Here is a 20,500-nt window from a genome sequence, read left to right as displayed (position 1 = left end):
TAAGAAGAACCTCCCGCCTGCAGGGGGCAGTAAGCGGTTTGCGCAGTTGTGCCTGTCAGGGTGGTACTGCGCTGTATCGCTGGTTCCCGGTGACTGTACTGGAGCCGGGGCGGAGAGTGTGTGAGAAGACTAGGGGCTATGTGACTGGCTGTCATATGTATCAGCAGAGCGCCAGTATGAGGGAGAAGAGGAGCAAGCGGCGGAGAGCGGGAAGGAAGGAGGCGGCGCCGGTAAGTGCGCGGTATACACTGCTGACGAGCCATAATCACGGTCACAGGGCGCGCACACACAGGACAGGGCAGACATGGCCTCCTGTACACCAGGAAGCCTCCTCGCCATATGCTTAGCCTCGCCATCCTGTGCCTGTGGGCAGTGAATGGGAATACTCCATGTTCAGAGTGTGCTCACGTTTCTCCGAAGTCTCCGGCTGTGTTCACATTAGTGTAGGCAGTAACGGACCCCATGGTGGTCTCCGCTGCCGCCCCCTGTATTGGGAGCCTGTGCCCAGCACCCTACTCCTGCACAGCAGCAGGCTATGGGGATGACGCCAAGCAGTGCTGTAGAGGGGGCACAGGCCAGAGACCCCCATCAGACTGCATGGAGAGGAACATCTCTAAAAGACACTGTCTTAGGTGAGACCTTATGGAGGGTCGGGGACTGCCCAGGGGTACTGGACACAGGTTTTATAGGGAAATCCTGGTGATAAGTTCCCTGTGAAGGGAAACGGTCATAGGATCCATGCTGCCCATGCTCGATCCCAGGCAGGGATATTATTCTACTGTGAAACGCTCTGGTGTTAGCGGATCTGTCTGGAGACCACACTAGTGTGATTCTCCCTAGCGCCTCTCTGGGTGATTGACAGGTCTCTCACTATGTGCACATGAGGGAGAGACCTGTCCATAATCTAGCAGTGCTGGGCAGAGCCGGCCAGGGGCAGAGCCTGGCTAGTCTTGTCTTTCCCTATGGTCCCCAGCTACATTGAGGGTAGCATGAATCAGATGACTGGTTCCTTGTAAATCAGAGGATGACTTGGATCCAGCATCACTTTGTAGGCCACAGCTTACATGTGAACAGAGCCTTATTGCTTGCGAATGGTTACTTGATTCTACATCTGTGACCTAAACGGGGTTTCCCATAATGAGATCATACTACCTGTCCAGCAGAGCGGAGATGAGCGTCTGATGAGGGATCTCTCACTGATCTCTTAGGCTACTTTCACACTAGCGTCGGGCCGAGGTTCCCGACGCTAGCGTTGTCTCCGCCGCACAACGGGGGCAGCGGATGCATTTTTCCAGCGCATCCGCTGCCCCATTGTGAGGTGCGGGGAGGTGGGGGCGGAGTTCCGGCCGCGCATGCGCGGTTGGAAAAAGCGGACCGTCGGGAGCAAAAAACGTTACATGTAACGTTTTTTGCTCCCGACGGTCCGCCACAGCACGGCGCAACCGTCGCACGACGGTTGCGACGTGTGTCAATGCGTCGCTAATGTTAGTCAATGCAGAAAAAACGCATCCTGCAAGCACTTTTGCAGGATGCGTTTTTTCGGCAAAACGACGCATTGCGACGTATTGCAGTTAATGCCAGTGTGAAAGTAGCCTTACTTGGGGACACTTGAATTCCCTGTGTGAATGGAACGGTAGACTGGTGGCCACAAACTCTTACAACATCTGACACTGTTTTTCTAGTTTCAGAAAAGTTTTATCCCCCGGTAAAATTTGTTAAAAAATGTGCTTTACTCTTCAGGTGCCGAGTCTCGGCCATTGCTCTGCTCTCTGTTTGGAGAACTGTCATCAAATTGACAGTGCTGCAACCAATCCCCGAGGTCAGCGACTCGTGCTGTCTACATTGGCTAAGCCGCTGAACTCCTTGAATTGGCTGCAAGGCGCAATGATCACACATACTACTACTACTACTACATCACGCCACAAATCTCTGGATAAGTGGTAGGCACAGCGGGCCCAGGCATATATCTCCTGTCCCATGGATAGGTGATAAGTTTCTAATATAGGAAATCTGATTTTCTGTCTTCTGATATTTCATCCAGGCACTAAATATCTCTTAAGCAACACTCTCAATGTAACACTACTGGAATCAGAGGTGTTTTCCAGTGCCCCAATGGTCATACCCAATGAGTTTTTAGATTCTGTAGAGTCCATCTTGGGGATCTGAGAACCCAGACTGAGACATGTACTGAAATGTAAGTTGATGATACAAGGAATGCAGTATCTGTTTCTCCTAGTCATCAGCGTCAGTTCTGATTATACTGGCTCACTAATAGGCCTCATTTATCAAACCTATTAGACTAAGAAAGCGTACTGATGCTCATAGTGCCTTCTCCTTATCCACTACAGTGTTAATAAGGGTATGTTTCCACATGGTGTATTCTGAACACTTTGGACGCAGCAGATCCCCGCTCTGTCCAAAGCGCTGCCGGCTTTTGTACGTGTGGTGATTCCGCATGTGTACATTGAACCATGTGGAATCACTGCATCCTATACATAGAACGGTGCTATTTATCTTACAGGGACTGAGCGTCTTCACAAGATAAATAGACATGCTGCGGTCTGGAAAGACGTGCCACCTGTCCGGTTATGCAGATCTGCCACCTGTCTTTGAATGCATAGTGGAGATGGGATTTCATAAAATCCCCTCCACTATGCTGTAACATTTGGACTCTGCGGATTGGATGCTGCGGCTGTACAGAGCGTCCAATCCGCAGCAAATACGCCACGTGGAAACATACCCTAATGGTCACTGATGTCAAGTGTGCGGTGTCTGTGATTTTTTCACACACTCAGTCTTGTATTGGTACTTACATTTGTGATGCTGGTCAAAAATTGACTTTGGCACAAACATGTGGTCTGCAAAAAAAAATAAAACCTAGACAAGCCCATAGACTATAATAGACACGGGAACTATTCGTGAAAACCACTCTACCTCAGTCGATCATGTTTTCACGCCGTGTGTGCAATGGATCACACACCGATGGCACGAGGACCGACTGCAGCCAGTGTGCTAGTGCACCCGTCTACAATATAGATCGGCACACAGAGTTAATAACATACACATTTTGTTGATGTGACTTTCCCATTTTTTTTATACAGTTGTCTGAATTTGGCCTTTAAAAGAGTAACTAAACCTTTGACATCATTTTTTTTTTTCCCTTCCCCAAAATTTCTGAATCTTGAAAACCCACCAATCAGTCAAAACCCACCCTTCAGAGGCACACTAAAAATGGGGTAGAGATTCAATAGAAAGCATAGACATCATAGCCTATTGATCTGTCGCCTGCTCGGTGTGCCCTCCGCTCTCCTGAGCTGCGCCCTTCTCAGCAGAGTTTTTAATCTGCTTGTAATTATTATGGAAATGAAATATGGTGGGGGGAAAAACATTTCAAAGGTTTAGTTACTCTCTAAAGTGTTTGTCATGCACACCAGCCAGTCCTGAAGTTTGTGCAGTATGGCAGAGCACATTTCTTGTACGGTTTCCATAAAGTAGTGTAATTGGTGGACAGCGATGGTTAAATAGGTGATACTGTTGTTTTTATACCAGGTATTGTTGTTACTTTTGGCAGTGTGAACAGGTGCCAAGTGCTGCTGGAGAATCTCCAAAAAGCTTGTTGGCAGAGGGAAGCATGAAGTGCCCTAAAATTTCCCGGTAGACGACTGCGCTTACTTTGGTCTTGATAAAACACAGTAGACTTACAACATAACTCCCCAAACCATCAGTGATTGTGAAAACCACATCAGGTGACACAGCAACAATCTGAGGGTAGGCCCGAGATTTCTGCTGTGTATTCTACTGCAAACTCACATCGGATTATTCAGAGTCTACCATGTTTAAAATCTGTAAAATTCAACTTACAACAGTCCGGCTATTGGCTGAGATTATACTCTTTCATGTTTTAGTGAGCTATGTCTTATAAATTCCACCAGCCATCTGATCTGAAAACATTAATTTCCTAGGCTGAGAAACAAGATTTGCCGTTTTTCAAGGTGCAGGTGTATGTGGGAGTGACACAGAAGGAGCAAATGAAAGTATGATTGCTATTCTGCATCAAGCTCAAAGTGATGTTAAAAAAAAAACAAAACAAAAAACTAACCTGCCTCTATTTAGCCCATATATAGACCTAAAAAACTTTGCCATTTAGTTTTTTACATAATCTGTAATGACCCTAATAATAAAATATCAATATTTGTCCTACCAGCAGACAGCTTAAAAAAGAACACCAAAACTGCAGTTTTTTTTTTTTTTTATTTTCACTTTAAAAATAATTAAAAAAGCCATAAGTCCTCATGCAGCTGTATTGGGAGAAAAAATGGCACGGGTGTCTCAAATTGTTTTCAAACATCAAGTCTTTTTATAGTGAAAGTACAAAGAAATGAAAACAAATAGAAACATGTATACCTGAAAAATTGTAAGGACCTGCAAAATAATGTTATCAACCTCACACCCTCCAAAACCCTAACAAAAGTCATACATTACATATAACCCAAATTAGTGCCAGTTAAAGATTAAAAGCCGTCCTGCAAAAAAAATCCTCGTATGCCTAAGTCAATAGTAAAATAAAAAGATGCAGATTTCTATTTGCTATGTTCACACGTTGCATTTTTATTGTCTCTTGTGCATACTGATAAAGTTCAGTGCCCCAAAAAACATGATGAAATTTCCTGAGTTTTTTGCAGCAAAATCAGATATCTGCGTTTTTCGTTGCGTTTTTGCACTTATTGATTTCTATGGGTGAAAAAATGCTAAAACAAGTGACATGCTGCAGTTTGCAAAAAACACAGCAGTTTTCAAAATCTGTCAGGAAAAAACAGTGTGTATGAGATTTCTGAAATCTCATTGCTTTTGCTGGTACTGTAAAACGCAGCTTAAAATTTTGGCATAAAAACATACAGCAAAAACGCAATGTGTGAACATAGCCTTAAAGAAAATTCCCCAACCCTGTCACAAAGAAAAAACAAAACAATCTGTGTCCCCGGGTCCATCTTTTACTCTCCGCAGCTGTTCTAAATGTCTGTTCCATATCTGTAGCAGTGGAGAGTAAGCACTTGCCCTGTGGACAGCAAATGAAGCAAGTTGTTTTTGTTTGTTTGTTTTGTTTTTTTCTTTTAGGGTACGTGTCCACCTTCAGGATGGCCGGCGGTTTGGACGGAGCGGCAAACCCACTCCGCCCTAAGCTCCGCCCCCTTCTGTGACGCGATGATGCCGGATGTGTTCATTGCACACATCCGGCATCATCGCGCCCCACACATAGGGCCCTGTGTTTTACCTTGCGCGGCGCAGCGTCGCCGCAAGGTAAACGGACATGCTGCGATCTTAAAAGACGCGCCGCATGTCCGGAATCGCAGGGCTGCTGGGTGCGTGTAACCACTCATAGTGGAGACGGGATTTGATAAAATCCCCTGCACTATGCTGTAACATCTGGACGCAGCGTTTCCTGAACGTGGAAACATACCCTTACAGTCAGAGATGGGGCTTTTAGTAAACTGGAGGGAAAAATAAGCTGTTGTTTTTTTTTTTTCTTACCTGGATTTTGTTTTATTTAGAACAAACTGCAGCTGAGAAACGGGTCTTCCATAATGGAAGATCTGTTTTAAGTACCAAGGTAGATGGTTAAAGGGAACCTGTCGCCATCAAAAAAGACAGTCCAATTTACAGGTACCATGTTATAGACTGGGGGAGCTGAGTAGATTGGCAAGCAGCCATGGAAGGAAGTGTTGGCACCTTTGAAATTGTTCCAGAAAATGAAGTATTTCTTCCAGAAAATTATTGCAGTTATTCATGTTTTGTTATACATTTGTTTATTTCATTTGTATGTATTAGAACAACACACAAAAAAAAGATAAAAAGGCAAATTGGACATAATTTTGCACAAAACCCCAATAATGGGCAGCACGGTGGCGCAGTGGATAGCACAGCAGCCTTGCAGAGCTGGAGTCCTGGGTTCAAACTCCACTAAGGACAACATCTGCAAAGAGTTTGTATGTTCTCCCCATGTTTGCGTGGGTTTCCCCCGGGCACTCTGGTTTCCTCCCACATTCCAAAGACATACCGTACTGATAGGGAATTTAGATTATTAGCTGTCCCTGTTGGGGCTCACAATGATAAATATGATAATGTGTGAAAAACTGTAAAACGCTGCGGAATATGTTGGCGCTATATAAAAATAAAGAAAAAAAAAAGAAAAATTATGGGCAGAACAAAATTGTTGGCACCCTCCACTTAAAGGGGTTGTCCTTTCTAAAATGAAATGTCTGCAGAGTTGTGAGAACATGTATTTCACCACTGTTTTCAGCTCAGAAACCTGCAAATTCTTGTAGTGCGCTGTAGGGGATTCATAAGTCTGAAGTCACACAGAATGACTGCAGACTTTTCATTTTAGACCGGACAACCCTTTTAATATTTGGTTGCCTCTGCAAAATGTGAGACCGCAAGGACAGGGTCCTCTCCCCTCTGTACCAGTCTGTCACTGTAAGTTTGTTTACTGTAAACGATATCTATAACTTTGTATGTAAACCTTTCTCATGTACAGCACCATGGACTTAATGGCGCTATATAAATAAATAATAACACCCTTTGGAATAAATAACTGCAATCAATAGCTTCCTATAACTATTAACACGTTTCTTGCAACTCTCAACTAGAATTTTGGACCACTCTGCTCCAGGTCTCTCATATTTGAATGGCGCCTTCTCCCAACAGCAATTTTAAGATCTCTCTACAGGTGTTCAAGGGAACTTAGATCTGGACTCATTGCTGGCCACGTCATAACTTAGTTTCCATCCATTTTTGGGTGCTTCTTGAAGTACCGTATTTTCCGGCGCATAAGACGACCTTTTAACCCCTGAACATCTTCTTAAAAAAATCGGGGTCGTCTTATACACCGGGTCTCGTCTTATAGGGCGGGTGCATATGGTGGGTGGGGGGGAGTGGTCCTGGGAAGGTGTAAGTGGAGTATTCCCCATTACCTCATTGTAGCAAAGCAGTGATGCTCTCTGTGATGGGGGGGGGCGGCGTTAGCGTATCTCTGTGCAGCATTGGGGCTCCGCCGGCATTTCCTCAAAGCCTGGAGGCACCGGAAGCTCCATTGCTTCGATGCGGTGGCCTCCGGGAAAATGGCCGCTGGGGGCGGTGCATGCTCAGATTCAGATCACGTCTCCCGATATCTCGGGATGAGATCTGAATCTGAGCATGCGCCGCCCCCAGCGGCCATTTTCCCGGAGACCACCGCATCGCAGCAATGGAGCTGCTGGTGCCTCTGGGTTTTGAGGAGATGCCGGCGGAGCCCTGATGCTGCACAGGGTTACTACGCCGCCGCCCCCCAGCACAGAGCCCCACACTGCACAAAAATGAGCCGCCGCTGCACCCAGCACGGAGACCCCACGCTGTGCATAGAGGAGCCGCCGACGCCGCCCCCCCCCAGCACAGAGAGCATCGCTGCTACAATGAGGTAATGGGGGATACTGCACTTACACCTTCCCTGTGAGATGCCCCCTCTCTTCGTCATCGGGACCCCTCTACCATATGCACATTGGTCACCCACCCTATAAGACGACACATGGCCTATAAGACGACCCCTGACTTTTAAGAAGATTTTATATTTTAACTAGAAAAGTTGGGGGGTCTTCTTATACGCCCAGTCGTCTTATACACTGGAAAATACGGTATATTTGGGTCATTGTTTTGTTTGAAGACGACCTAGGCCACAAACGCAGCTTTCTGACACACTGCACTACATTACACCCCAAATCCATTGGTAATCTTCAGATTTATGATGCCTTGCACATAGTCAATGTACTCAGTGCTGGAGGCAGGAAAATAACTTCAAAACATCTTTGAACCTCCACGATATTTGACTGTCAGTGCTGTGTTCGTTTCTTTGTAGTCTTTATTGTGTTTTCAGTTAAACAGTTGAATGATGTGCTTTACCAAAAGACTCTATCTTGGTCTCATCTGTCCACAAGATTCTTTCCCAGAAATCATTTTGGCTTGCTTATGTACATTTTGGCAAACTGCAAATCTAGCTTTTCCCAGGGCGTCCCTCATGATGGCACACCAGGAGGTAGTCCTTCTCATTCTCTAGGAACAGTAAACACATGAACAGTTAAAATCCCCTCCACCTCACCCTCAGTGGTTTTCCTGTCCCTAGCAGGACAGATGCAGGAGAGGACCTGTTGAAGCACCAGTTGGTGAGAAACGGCTGTAGTTCTCCAAGCATTCCATTCAGCTAGGTTGGGGATACCTTCAGGGGATATGGATGATCTTACACGAATTTCTGACCAAGTACACGAGCAGTACGGGAGACGCTCCAGAGATGCCAGGACCATGTAAGAGGTCGGCAGGTAAAAATCTTGTCAGACCACGTCACAGCGGTCTCCTTTGTCTGTCATCATAGAGGTCTGAAAGGACCGCTTCTGTAGCCTCTAGCCTTGCAGATCTTTCGGGGGACGGAAAGGACTGTCCTTTTTATTTCAGCGGTCCACATGAAAGCCTCTCAGAACAAGGTTGCAGACTTACAGAAAGACGTTTTGGTCCTCCGAATGGAAGTTAAACACAGATGTGTTCCAAAACTGACCCAGTGGTGGGTGTCCCTCGAGTAGGGATATATATTCTACATTATATTTTTGTGGTTTTCATCATTTTTAATCCCAGAAAGGGCAAAGGTTTATAATGCAGTGCTTACAAAATGCTATCATATTCTGCAGCGCTTTACAGACATTATCACTGTCCCCATTGGGACTCACAATCTAAATTCCTTATCAGTATGCCTGCAAATTGGACTGTATTTTTATGGTGACAGTTACCCTTAAAACCATCATGCCAGTATGAACCAAAGTATGGTCTCATACATAGTAGTACTCCCTTTCTGTCTAGTTTCGTAAATATTAGTACCCTCCTTTTCTGTCTGGTCTCGATATTGGTACTCTCCTCTGTCTGGTCTTATGCATATTGGTACCCCCCTCTCTGTCTGGTCTCATACATATTGGTACTCTCCTCTGTCTGGTCTCGTACATATTGGTACGCCCCTCTCTGTCTGGTCTCGTACATATTGGTACTCTCCTCTGTCTGGTCTCGTACATATTGGTACGCCCCTCTCTGTCTGGTCTCGTACATATTGGTACTCTCCTCTGTCTGGTCTCGTACATATTGGTACGCCCCTCTCTGTCTGGTCTCGTACATATTGGTGCGCCCCTCTCTGTCTGGTCTCGTACATATTGGTACGCCCCTCTCTGTCTGGTCTCGTACATATTGGTACGCCCCTCTCTGTTTAGTCTCGTACATATTGGTACGCCCCTCTCTGTCTGGTCTCGTACATATTGGTACGCCCCTCTCTGTCTGGTCTCGTACATATTGGTGCGCCCCTCTCTGTCTGGTCTCGTACATATTGGTGCGCCCCTCTCTGTCTGGTCTCGTACATATTGGTGCGCCCCTCTCTGTCTGGTCTCGTACATATTGGTACGCCCCTCTCTGTCTGGTCTCGTACATATTGGTGCGCCCCTCTCTGTCTGGTCTCGTACATATTGGTACGCCCCTCTCTGTCTGGTCTCGTACATATTGGTGCGCCCCTCTCTGTCTGGTCTCGTACATATTGGTACGCCCCTCTCTGTCTGGTCTCGTACATATTGGTACGCCCCTCTCTGTTTAGTCTCGTACATATTGGTACGCCCCTCTCTGTCTGGTCTCGTACATATTGGTACGCCCCTCTCTGTCTGGTCTCGTACATATTGGTGCGCCCCTCTCTGTCTGGTCTCGTACATATTGGTGCGCCCCTCTCTGTCTGGTCTCGTACATATTGGTGCGCCCCTCTCTGTCTGGTCTCGTACATATTGGTACGCCCCTCTCTGTCTGGTCTCGTACATATTGGTACGCCCCTCTCTGTCTGGTCTCGTACATATTGGTACGCACCTCTCTGTCTGGTCTCGTACATATTGGTACGCCCCTCTCTGTCTGGTCTCGTACATATTGGTACGCCCCTCTCTGTCTGGTTTCGTACATATTGGTGCGCCCCTCTCTGTCTGGTCTCGTACATATTGGTGCGCCCCTCTCTGTCTGGTCTCGTACATATTGGTACGCCCCTCTCTGTCTGGTCTCGTACATATTGGTACTCCCTTCTCTGTCTGGTCTCGTACATATTGGTACGCCCCTCTCTGTCTGGTCTCGTACATATTGGTGCGCCCCTCTCTGTCTGGTCTCGTACATATTGGTACTCTCCTCTGTCTGGTCTCGTACATATTGGTACTCCCTTTATTTTTGCATTGCATAGGCAGTTGTTGGATTACATTATGCAGTCCAGAAATCTGTATACAATTAATCAAACCTGTCAAACTTTTTTTTTTTGCTGATCCGAGAATTTGCTATCCGTTTCTTCATTTTATGATTTGTTGTACTTTGTTAGGGTGTGAAGGAAGGGGATGGGGGAGATTGTAGTTCCTTGATGTGTTTAGTTTATTGAAATCTTTTTAATTTTAAGTAAACATGATTTAAATTAAAAGGATGACCCAAATATCAGAAGTGGTCACTGCAAGAACCAAGTAGTCTTTATTATTATTATTATTATTAATTTACATTGCACCATTGATTCCAAGGTGCTGTACATGAGAAGGGGTTACCTACAAATTACAGATATCACTTACAGTAAGCAAACTAACAAGGACACTGATACAGAGGGGCGAGGACCCTGCCCTTGGGGCTTACATTCTACAGGATGGGGAAGGAGACAATAGGTTGGGGGGTTGCGGCAGCTTCGGTAGTGGTGAGGAGGCAGCGGGGTCAGTGCAGGCTGTAAGCTTAGCTGAATAGGTGGGTCTTCAAGTTCCGTCTGAAGGATCCAAATGTGGTTGATAGTCTGATGTGTTGGGGCAAAGAATTCCAGAGGATGGGGGATATTTGGGAAAAGTCTTGGAGGCGATTGGGTGAGGAGCGAATAAGCATGGAGGAGAGAAGGAGGTCTTGGGAGGACCGGAGATTAGTTCAGAGATATATGGAGGAGACAGGTTACGGATGGCTTTGTAGGTCAGTATTAGTAATTTGAACTGGATACGCTGAGGGAATGGGAGCCAGTGAAGAGATTTGCAGAGGGGGAAAGCGGAGGAGTAGCTAGTCTTTCTATGGAAAGATGTGTTGGAAACAAAACCATACCATGCAATAATTCAGTCATTGATGGTTTTGAAATACCAGACCTGGAGATTGGGTGTAGCTCTTTAGGAATAACATAGTGACTATTGCATTGTCACCATGAGTGCAGCAGATGTGTGAAGGAATTTAGTTGAGAAGGCATGAGTCATTCTCTCAGGAGCCTTCACTAAACTGAACTCTTCTGCCACCTTGTGGAAAGATGGATTATTGGTATAGTGTAAAGTATCTGCTAGTCTTCACTTCATACTAATCTCGCTTATAATAAAAAATTTTGCACTTCACAGAATTGTAAGACCTTCACTAAAATCCATATGCTTACATGTAATATTTTTATTTTACAGATGCTCTCATCAGATACCGCAAAGGCTGGTACAAGTAAATTACAAAGCCAAGGAACGCAAGCTGATGCCTCTCCTGACTCTAAGTGCCCCATATGCTTAGATCGGTTTGATAATGTTTCCCACCTTGACCGATGTCTGCACAGATTTTGCTTTCGTTGCATCCAAGAATGGGCGAAGAACAAAGCTGAGTGTCCACTGTGCAAGCAGCCATTCAATTCTATTTTTCATAGTGTTCGTGCAGAGGATGACTTTAAAGAGTATGTATTGAGGCCCACAGTAAATGGCTCATTTGGTAGTCCGGATGGACATAGGTTTCGATATCGCACCACTATGACACGAGACAATTATTTATCCCTGAGGTCATTAAGGTCATCTTCTCGAAGAACATTTACACCTCCAGACAATGGTCTTCTTTTTGAAGGAAATTCAAATGTGTCATCACAGCAGAGGAGTAGTAATATTCATCAGATGATGCGAAGGCTTGCCACGAGAAGGCAAGCCAGTTCAGAGGGACGAGCTATGAGACAAATTCAAGAGCAAGAGCTGGTAAATTTCCGGAGATCACTTTATCGTGCTGGATTACGTGTCCGAAACATTCAAGATGGAGGTCGTTACCGTGATATAACTGCTGAATTTTTTCGCAGAAATCCTGCATGCCTTCACCGGTTAGTGCCCTGGCTGAAACGGGAGTTGACTGTATTGTTTGGCTCGCATGGCTCTCTTGTGAACATTGTACAGCACATCATTATGAGGAATGTGACATTGTATGACATGGAAAGTCAGGCTTTTGTAGAGGATTTGCATCCTTTTCTCCTGCATCGTACTGATCATTTCATTCATGAGTTCATCAACTTTGCTCGTTGTCCTTACAATATTGACGCTTATGATCAGCATGCAAACTATGATTGTCCTGCTCCTTCATCTGAAGAAAGCCGGTCAGAGTCTTCTGTTATTACAATATCGCCTGATGAAGTAAATACTAGAGAGCCAGATGTGCCTTCATCTTCTCTTGATGTTGGACAAGCTCCTTGGGATGATGAAACACCAGGACCTTCATACACTTCTGTTGATCAACCAGGATCTTGGACAACAAATCTTTCCGATGCCTGTTCACTACTTGATGCCTGTTCATCAAGTACTAGACAGACTGCTACTGATGCTAAAAGTGCCACTGAAGAAGTGCAAGAGAAAGCTGTTTGTCCAGATGACTGTGTCATAGTAGGCTTTGTTAAACCTCTGGCAGAAAGGACCCCAGAACTTGTAGAACTGTCTTCTGATTCAGAAGGTTCCCTCTGTGAAGTAAAGATTGAACAGGCTAAAAAACCTCAAATCAAGCCATTCACCTTGATTGAAAGTATTGGTTCAAGTAGATCATCTGTTATTTCATCACAGTCAAGTGAGGATACATTGAAACCTAGCCGCAATAATAAGGGATCAGTAGAAAAATCTCGCTCAAAAAAAATGAAGAAACACAAGTCTAAGGAAACTTCTTCTAGAAATCTTCATGGATCTAGAAAAGAAAAAGGGCGTACATACAGAAATCAATCTTCAAGACGCAGGACACGGTCTCCAAGCTCAGACTGTTACTCTCAGTCATCTCGTAATAAGGCTTATGAGTGTCGCAGCAGGAAGCACCGCAAGAACAGCCCAAGAAACAAAAAATCTCCAGATAAGAGCCGGCATAGCAGTTGCTGGGCAAAAAAGAGGTCCAGGTCTAGAGATAGGAGTTTATCATGGAGAAGTAAGACTGTGTCGTTAACTAGTGAAAGTTCAAGAGAGAGAGGTGGCTCCTGCTCTACAAATAGAAACCTTAACCGAGGACGATCATGGAGCAGAGATAGTGACAGTGACCATAGTCCAGACAACTATAGGAGTACTTATCAATGGGAATACACTTACTACAGCAGAGACCGAAAGCGAGATGGCTATGAGCAGTCCTTTAGAAAACGTGCACGTGGTCGTTATTCTAGACCATCTTCCAGCCCAGAATTCCCTGTGCAGTCTTACTCTGCAAAAAAAGATTTGAGAAGAAAAAAGAGCAGCACTTCTGCAAAACCGCATCACCGTGATAGATATCGCTCCAGAAGTCGTTCATGTAGTCGAACAAATACATCGGTGGCAAGTCTTCAAAATGATAAACCTGGTGGAAAGCGAAAGTACAAAACTCGTCATCTGGAGAGACAAGAGGTGAAAGATGGCAACCGGGAAGTGGTGGCTAAAAAAAGCTACAAAGACGATCATACTGAAACTTCTTCAAATGAGCCAAAGCGCAGGAAAAAAACTCGAAGCCCTAGCGTTGAAATAGTATATGAAGGGAAGGCCATGGAGGGCTCAAAGTACCACAAAAAGAAAAAAAAGCACAAGAAGAAGCACAGGCACCAACAACCTGCCAACTCTTCAGCTTCTTCTCCCATTATTATTACAATTGATAGTGACAGTGATATGCCGGCTGTAGAAGAAACCATTTCCAGTGACAAAAATACTGGTATCCCTGATGATAATCATAAGGACTCTGCACCCAACCTGTCACCATCAACAACAGATGTTACACAAGCGGTTGGTGAAGAATCGGCAGGTCCCTCATCCAAAGACTGTGATGTATTCTCAAGTAATAGACATTTAGATGCTGCTACGGGCATACTAGATGGTTTACATTTTGATGATAGCTCCAATGAGCCTTCTCTTCCCACAACCAGTAGTCCAGATGAAATAGAGTCACCACCTTATGTGGAAGCAGCCATGGTTGAACTGCCTCTAGCAGATTCAAAGTCCGAACCGGAGAATGCAACATCCACAGCGCCTAATTTTCTAATGGACTCCCAAGATAATCTTTCTGAAACCTCTCAAGAACTATTTGCTGACACCATCTGTGAATTACTGGAAAGTATGACTACACCCACAGTTTTATGAACCGGTCTCTGCTTTGCTTAAAAATAAAGACACCTTCTCTTTAGAACAGTTTTTACAGATTCCTAATTTCTAATTACTCTAGTCTTCTAATGTTCTTTTGAGCACAGACAAGCTGCATGAGTTCATGTGTTGGTACACCTTACCAAAATATATATCTACAAGCCTAATTTATATTTTAATTGTGCATTCAGCTAATTTTAGGTCCTAAATTCTGATAGTTTTTCAAGGGATTTTAGCTCCCTTTTTTTCTTGAAACAGAACTACTAATTGAATTAAATCGGAACCTCCCAGATTCCCCTATGCCTCAAATCGCTACCATAGAGCTATAAAACCCTATTCCTACATTACAGCAAGAATGGGCTTATGAATTATCCTCATTAAGCAGGACTAGTTTATCGGGGCATTGATTTTCTAACGATCTTCTAATTTCACCCTGATGGACATCCTCCTCACAAGTTTTAGGTCCTTTTGGACCAATGGAAATCTTGTGCATTCGTAAACTGCCTGCCTTTCAATATCTTGATGGCATTGGGAGAGCATTCCCCTGACTTCACAGTACGTGCCCAGGCAGGATGGCGCGAGGTTTCCTACAGTCTGAAGATGCCATAGCTTGTGAAGGGAATGTCAGTAAAGGTCTTCCGGACGTGCTTATAGGATCTAAAACCCAACTAATTTGGAGGAAACGCCACTGTGCCAGATAATCAGATTATACGCAGAGCATTAAAAGTTGATTTTTAGAAAATGGAACCAAGCTTTAAGCACTTTATCAGGGCTTTGCAGGTGGAGTCAGTACAAAATGGACTGATTTCTAAAATATAGAATACATTGGGTACAGTACTACAATGCAGGATGCACTGTAGATTTTTTAATAAGAATTTGGGAAACTTATGAAGTGTCCTATAAATGTATTTTCTATTACTGATCTAAGGCTCTTGGCTTTTAGGTGAGATGAATCTGTTCTGCCCTTTTTGTACATGCTCAGTAGTGAAACAGTGCTGTGGAGTCACTTGGGGAAATTTAGGAGTCAGAGGTATGGCTTGCCGACTCCACGGCCCTGTTTGTCTAACGTATGAATGTACGTTGTGTAGTGCTGTGGTTTGGGAGGCATAGCGGATGGGTTTCCTTTAATGTATTTCAGACTGCAGCATTGATCAGTTATCTATTGGATTGTACATGAATGCTTGCTCGTTGGGGGTATTACCTATGTGTTTTGCAGTTTCCCATCAGTGCTATAGACTTTGGAGTGACAGGTTGCATGTTCTCCTGCTCCATCCAAATTTCTCTTAGCAGCAGACTTGCAACTGAGGGGCTGGAGTCCCACTGGTGGAACCCTTACCAATCCAGCCTGAAGCATTTATCACCTACGCACTAGATAGGTGATCATTTCTAGATTGGTCGGAGTCCAAATAATAATTTCAAATTGAAACTTTAGTATCTGTGGCCACACACTTAATGTGCAAGATGCGTGGACTGGACTGTGTATATCGGCTTTTGCTCTTCACGTCTAATTATTTAAAAAGATTCCAAATATAAGTGAAATGTGAGAGGCACAGAACTTTTAATCTTCTGCAATCCTTTTGTCCTCCATAGACACTGTATGTATAGAAATTGCCAGCAGATACTCTCTCCCATAATTGACTTGTACGAAAGGTCATATATAGATTTCTCCTCTTCAGTCTTCTAGTGCAATCTACAATATGGAACTTGTGACATCTTGGCATATATTTCAGATATGGCAGATTTGTCCCATAGATTTCTGATACTGTAATATGCATTAGGAATGTTTAAAAAAAAAAAATCAAAATATAAAATACAAAGCATGCTAAAGAGTTGCAAAGCCATTCTCATTGTGTGCCTAAGTTGCTTGTCACACAGTGCTCATAAAACATTAAACAATGTAACATTTTTCAAGATTTTTCCCTTTTTATTCCAACAGTTTATAGATTATGGTAAGGAAAGTCACTGTTTTAACCCCCTCCCCAACACATAACAACTACGTAATATGCAGGTCCCGGTCTCTGTGTTTGTAGCCGAGCTCTGTCCCCTGCTGCCAGCAACGGAATTTGTAGTCTGGCGGTGCGTCATTTTAAGGCTGTGTGCACACGTTTTTTTTTCGCGTTTTTTTTTGCTATAAAAACACCTAAAATACGCATACATATGCATCCCATCATTTAGAATGCATTCTGCAATTTTAGTGCAAGTGTTGCGTTTTTTTCCGCGAAAAAAATGCAGCATGTTCATTAATTTTACAGATTTTTTGCGCATTTCCCACTATATTATTGCATTACAGAACCTCCGGAAAAATACGCAAAAACGTGAGAAATACGCATACAAAAAACCGCGAAAAATCCACATGCGGATTTCTTGCAGAAATTTACTGAACAAAACAGGACATTTTCTGCAAGAAATCCTGATGTGTGCACATAGCCTAAGCGATAATAGTCTCCCACCCACCCACCCACCACGACAGCCAGGGGTCTACTGAAGAACCCCGTGCCTGTCCTGATGGTACTCCTATGGAGACCAGCCTGTGGTACAAGCAATCGGATGATCCACGGGATCAATAACTTTTTAATAACTTGTTTTCCAGTTATCTCTAGATCTGCAAGTCTGATCTATATCAAGATATAAAATGAATGAGCCCACTTGGTAAACATCATAATGAGAAAAAATCAAAATGCCATAATTTTTTTTGTTGTTGTTTTATTTCCTTTGGGCTGCTGCAACACAGCAAAAAATACACTAGGCCTCAAAATGTCCTATTTATCCCAAAATGGTACCAATAAAAGTCAGCTCAGGACATAAAAAACAATGTTACGAGTCTCAAAACACAGTGACACTCTAATTTTTATTTTTTTTTTCAAATTGATATTTTTTTTCACCACGTTAAATAGTATGTAGTACAGTAAAATGAATAGTGTCATTCAAAAAGCAAGCCCTTTTATATCTGGACAGGAATATAAAAAAAAACCAAAGTTATGGCTCTTGGAAAAAGAGGAGAATTGTCTGATTGGAAACTGGATAAGCTCTGTAAATAATCTGCTCCTGGTGGATTAAATCAATACCACACACTTTAGGAATTTATTGAGATTTCAGCCATTGTAATGTAAATGCATCTTCTTCCCTGTCCTATACTTCAGCAGCAAGGAATTCTCACCTCTCATCTATTTAGAAAACTTTGGAGATTTTTTATGTACCACTTTTAGAATTATGTAAAATATATTAATTTTTTTATGAATGTCTATTTTTATATACTCAGGGCTCTTTAAAGCTAAAACAAAAAAGCACCACCATGAAAATACAATCCTAAATAAATGGCCGCATGTATAATATTTAAAGGGAATCTGGCAGCAGGCTTTTGCGATGTAATTTGGGAGCAGGATGTAATAGGAGCCGAGTCCCTGATAAAAAAGATGTCACTTAGTGGGCTGTGTGCTCCTGTTTCACTACAATCGGCATTTTAACAGCAGGAGATTCATTACAGGACATCTTGGAACATGCAGGTTATCCAACCAGGTCCCCAGCACTGATTTGTAGCTCTATCACTATATAATGTACACAGAAATCAGTGCGGTTATACACAGCTCAATAACATAGACTAGACTTTCCGTGAGTCAGGTCACCAGGGCATGCACTTTCAGATATTAGGCCAACAATGAATGCTGGGAAATTGCAAATATGCAGGGATATATTCTAGGCTACAAACTGTAATCCATAAAGGGTTATCCCCAAGGGTATGTGCACACATTTAAGGATTTGCTCCAGACCTTTCTGCACCAAAAATTTGTCTGTTGGCAATAAAGACTAAGATTTTAGAGTGTTTATTCCCATTAGTTCGGGTGAAAACCACTGAAAAAATTGTCATGATTTGAAGAAGTTTCAAAGGAAAAAATAACATGACATTCAGAAATCTCATTCACTTTGCAGGTACAGTTAAGGTACCGTCACACTCAGCGACGCTGCAGCGATATAGACAACGAGCCGATCGCTGGAGCGTCGCTGTTTAGGTCGCTGTAGAGATGTCAAACACATCAGCTCCAGAACGATGCAGGAGCGATCATGTGACGTAACGGTGACTCGCTTATCGTTCTCACAGGTCGTTAGCTCCATGTAAAACATTGCTGGCATCGTTGCTTTTGCTGTCAAACACGACGATACACGCCGACCTGACGACCAAATAAAGTTCTGGACTTCTAGCTCCGACCAGCGATGGCACAGCGGGATCCAGATCGCTGCTGCGTGTCAAACACAACGAGATCGCTAACCAGGACGCTGCAACGTCACGGATCGTTCTCGTTGCTGAGTGTGAAGGTACCTTAAGACACTTCTTGTGGCAGACAATGTATGAACAAGCCCAAAGATTGCAAGTTATCATCTTGCCGATAAGATAGGTGATAACTTGCTGATTATGGGGGTTTGACAAATGGGACACCCACTGATCCTAAGAGTGAGATTTTGAAATGGAAAGGTGGATGCTCTGTGGAATTGGTAATCCAGACCTCCGACTCCACAGCACTGGTCACATAAAGTGCAGCACAGATTCATCTCACCTAAAAGCCAGCTCCTTAGATCAGGAACAGAACAGACATTTATAGGACATTTCATAACTTTCCCAAATTCTTAGGAAAAAATATTCATATACCACATTGTACTACTGTACCCAATTTATGATAGATTTTTGGTCCATTTTATACCAACTCCACCAAATGGACACAGACTCTGACTACACAGCCCTGATGCGCACACATACTGCTTATCTATTTGCAGCTTATGGCACTGCCGGCAATGGCGCATTGACTGTGCATTTCAGAGCAGCTGAACCCCCACCAATCTGCAAGTCATCACTATGACACTGACTTGCTATCTTGGGAATATTCCTTTAAATAGGATGGAGGAACTAACAATATGAATATACTCTGAATGCTGGTGCTATCATTTCTGGAAAAAAGCTACATAATTGTCCACACTTGGCCAGTTTACGTAGTCATTAGGCAGTTGGCATTGTTTTCATGGTCGTCCTTTTTGTGGTGTGACTTCCAGTATTCCTGTGAGATGTAAATATATGTATTTTAATTCTGCCTCCCAGTGTATATAATGTTATATATGGCTTTTCTTTGAGTGGACTTTTCTGTAACTTTTCTACTGTAATTAATTGCCTGCATTGTGTATTCTCATAAACGGACAGCAAAGCTAAAGATGATCTGTGTTTTTTTTTGTTTTTCTTTTCTTTCTTGCAAGGCTTCTAGTGTGTTTTTTCTACGATCGACCCTATATACAGCCCATGGTCTATCTGCATCAAGTTTTACAGAAGGACATCAATTAAGACCCCTTTTTTAATTGGCAACTTAAACCATACATGTACTATATGAATGGCCACTTGTCCAAGATACAGAGCAGCACCTGGTGCACGAATATTGACGCAACTTTTTTTTATTATTTACAGCACGGTCTTGTTTTCCCCCCCCCCCCTCAAATATAAAGGCTCTGCATAAATAGCAATCCCATAATATATTTACATCCTGTAATAGCAGAAACATTCCAAGAACAACCATAAGATCTATGGGGGTATTTTCTAACCACTTTTTTGTATCATGACTATAAATTTCTGTACTTTCATTCCTTTCTTACTGTGATTAGATGCCAGTCATTTCTGCCAATCTTTTGCAATTAAAACTCATTGCTGCTTTGGTCAATAGCAGCTGTGACATCTAAATTGTTAGATACAAGCAGGGGGGTCCCTTTTGTTGCTGCTGGGGCTCTACTCAGAACTCAATTCCACAAGCAGGGCTTCATAGGAGATTGGGCCCCTTTCCTAAGAGTCAGAAACATTGAAAACTATAATATCTTTTCCATTTGGTGAAGTTGATAACAAAAAATGCCATAATTTCCAGGGTTTTTTCACCATACCTTCCACAAATAAAGGTACCTTCACACTAAGCGACGCTGCAGCGATACCGACAACGATCCCGATCGCTGCAGCGTCGCTGTTTGGTCGCTGGAGAGCTGTCACACAGACAGCTCTCCAACGACCAACGATGCCGAGGTCCCTGAATAACCAGGGTAAACATCGGGTTGCTAAGCGCAGGACCGCGCTTAGTAACCCGATGTTT

At 43.6% G+C, this 20,500-nt stretch overlaps 1 protein-coding gene across 1 annotated transcript; it reads left to right on the top strand.

The window, feature by feature from the left end:
• The first annotated feature begins 3 nt into the window (after positions 1-3).
• Positions 4-16,170, top strand: TOPORS (TOP1 binding arginine/serine rich protein, E3 ubiquitin ligase). Its single transcript, XM_077250102.1, has 2 exons — positions 4-230; positions 11,481-16,170. Exons 1-2 carry the CDS (start codon positions 156-158, stop codon positions 14,388-14,390), a joined length of 2,985 nt encoding a protein of 994 aa, XP_077106217.1. The 5' UTR covers positions 4-155; the 3' UTR covers positions 14,391-16,170.
• Positions 16,171-20,500: the final 4,330 nt, after the last annotated feature.

This window comes from Ranitomeya variabilis, chromosome 1, assembly GCF_051348905.1.
Source record: "Ranitomeya variabilis isolate aRanVar5 chromosome 1, aRanVar5.hap1, whole genome shotgun sequence".
Classification (NCBI taxonomy): domain Eukaryota; kingdom Metazoa; phylum Chordata; class Amphibia; order Anura; family Dendrobatidae; genus Ranitomeya; species Ranitomeya variabilis.
This window is presented reverse-complemented; position numbering and strand designations above follow the sequence as displayed.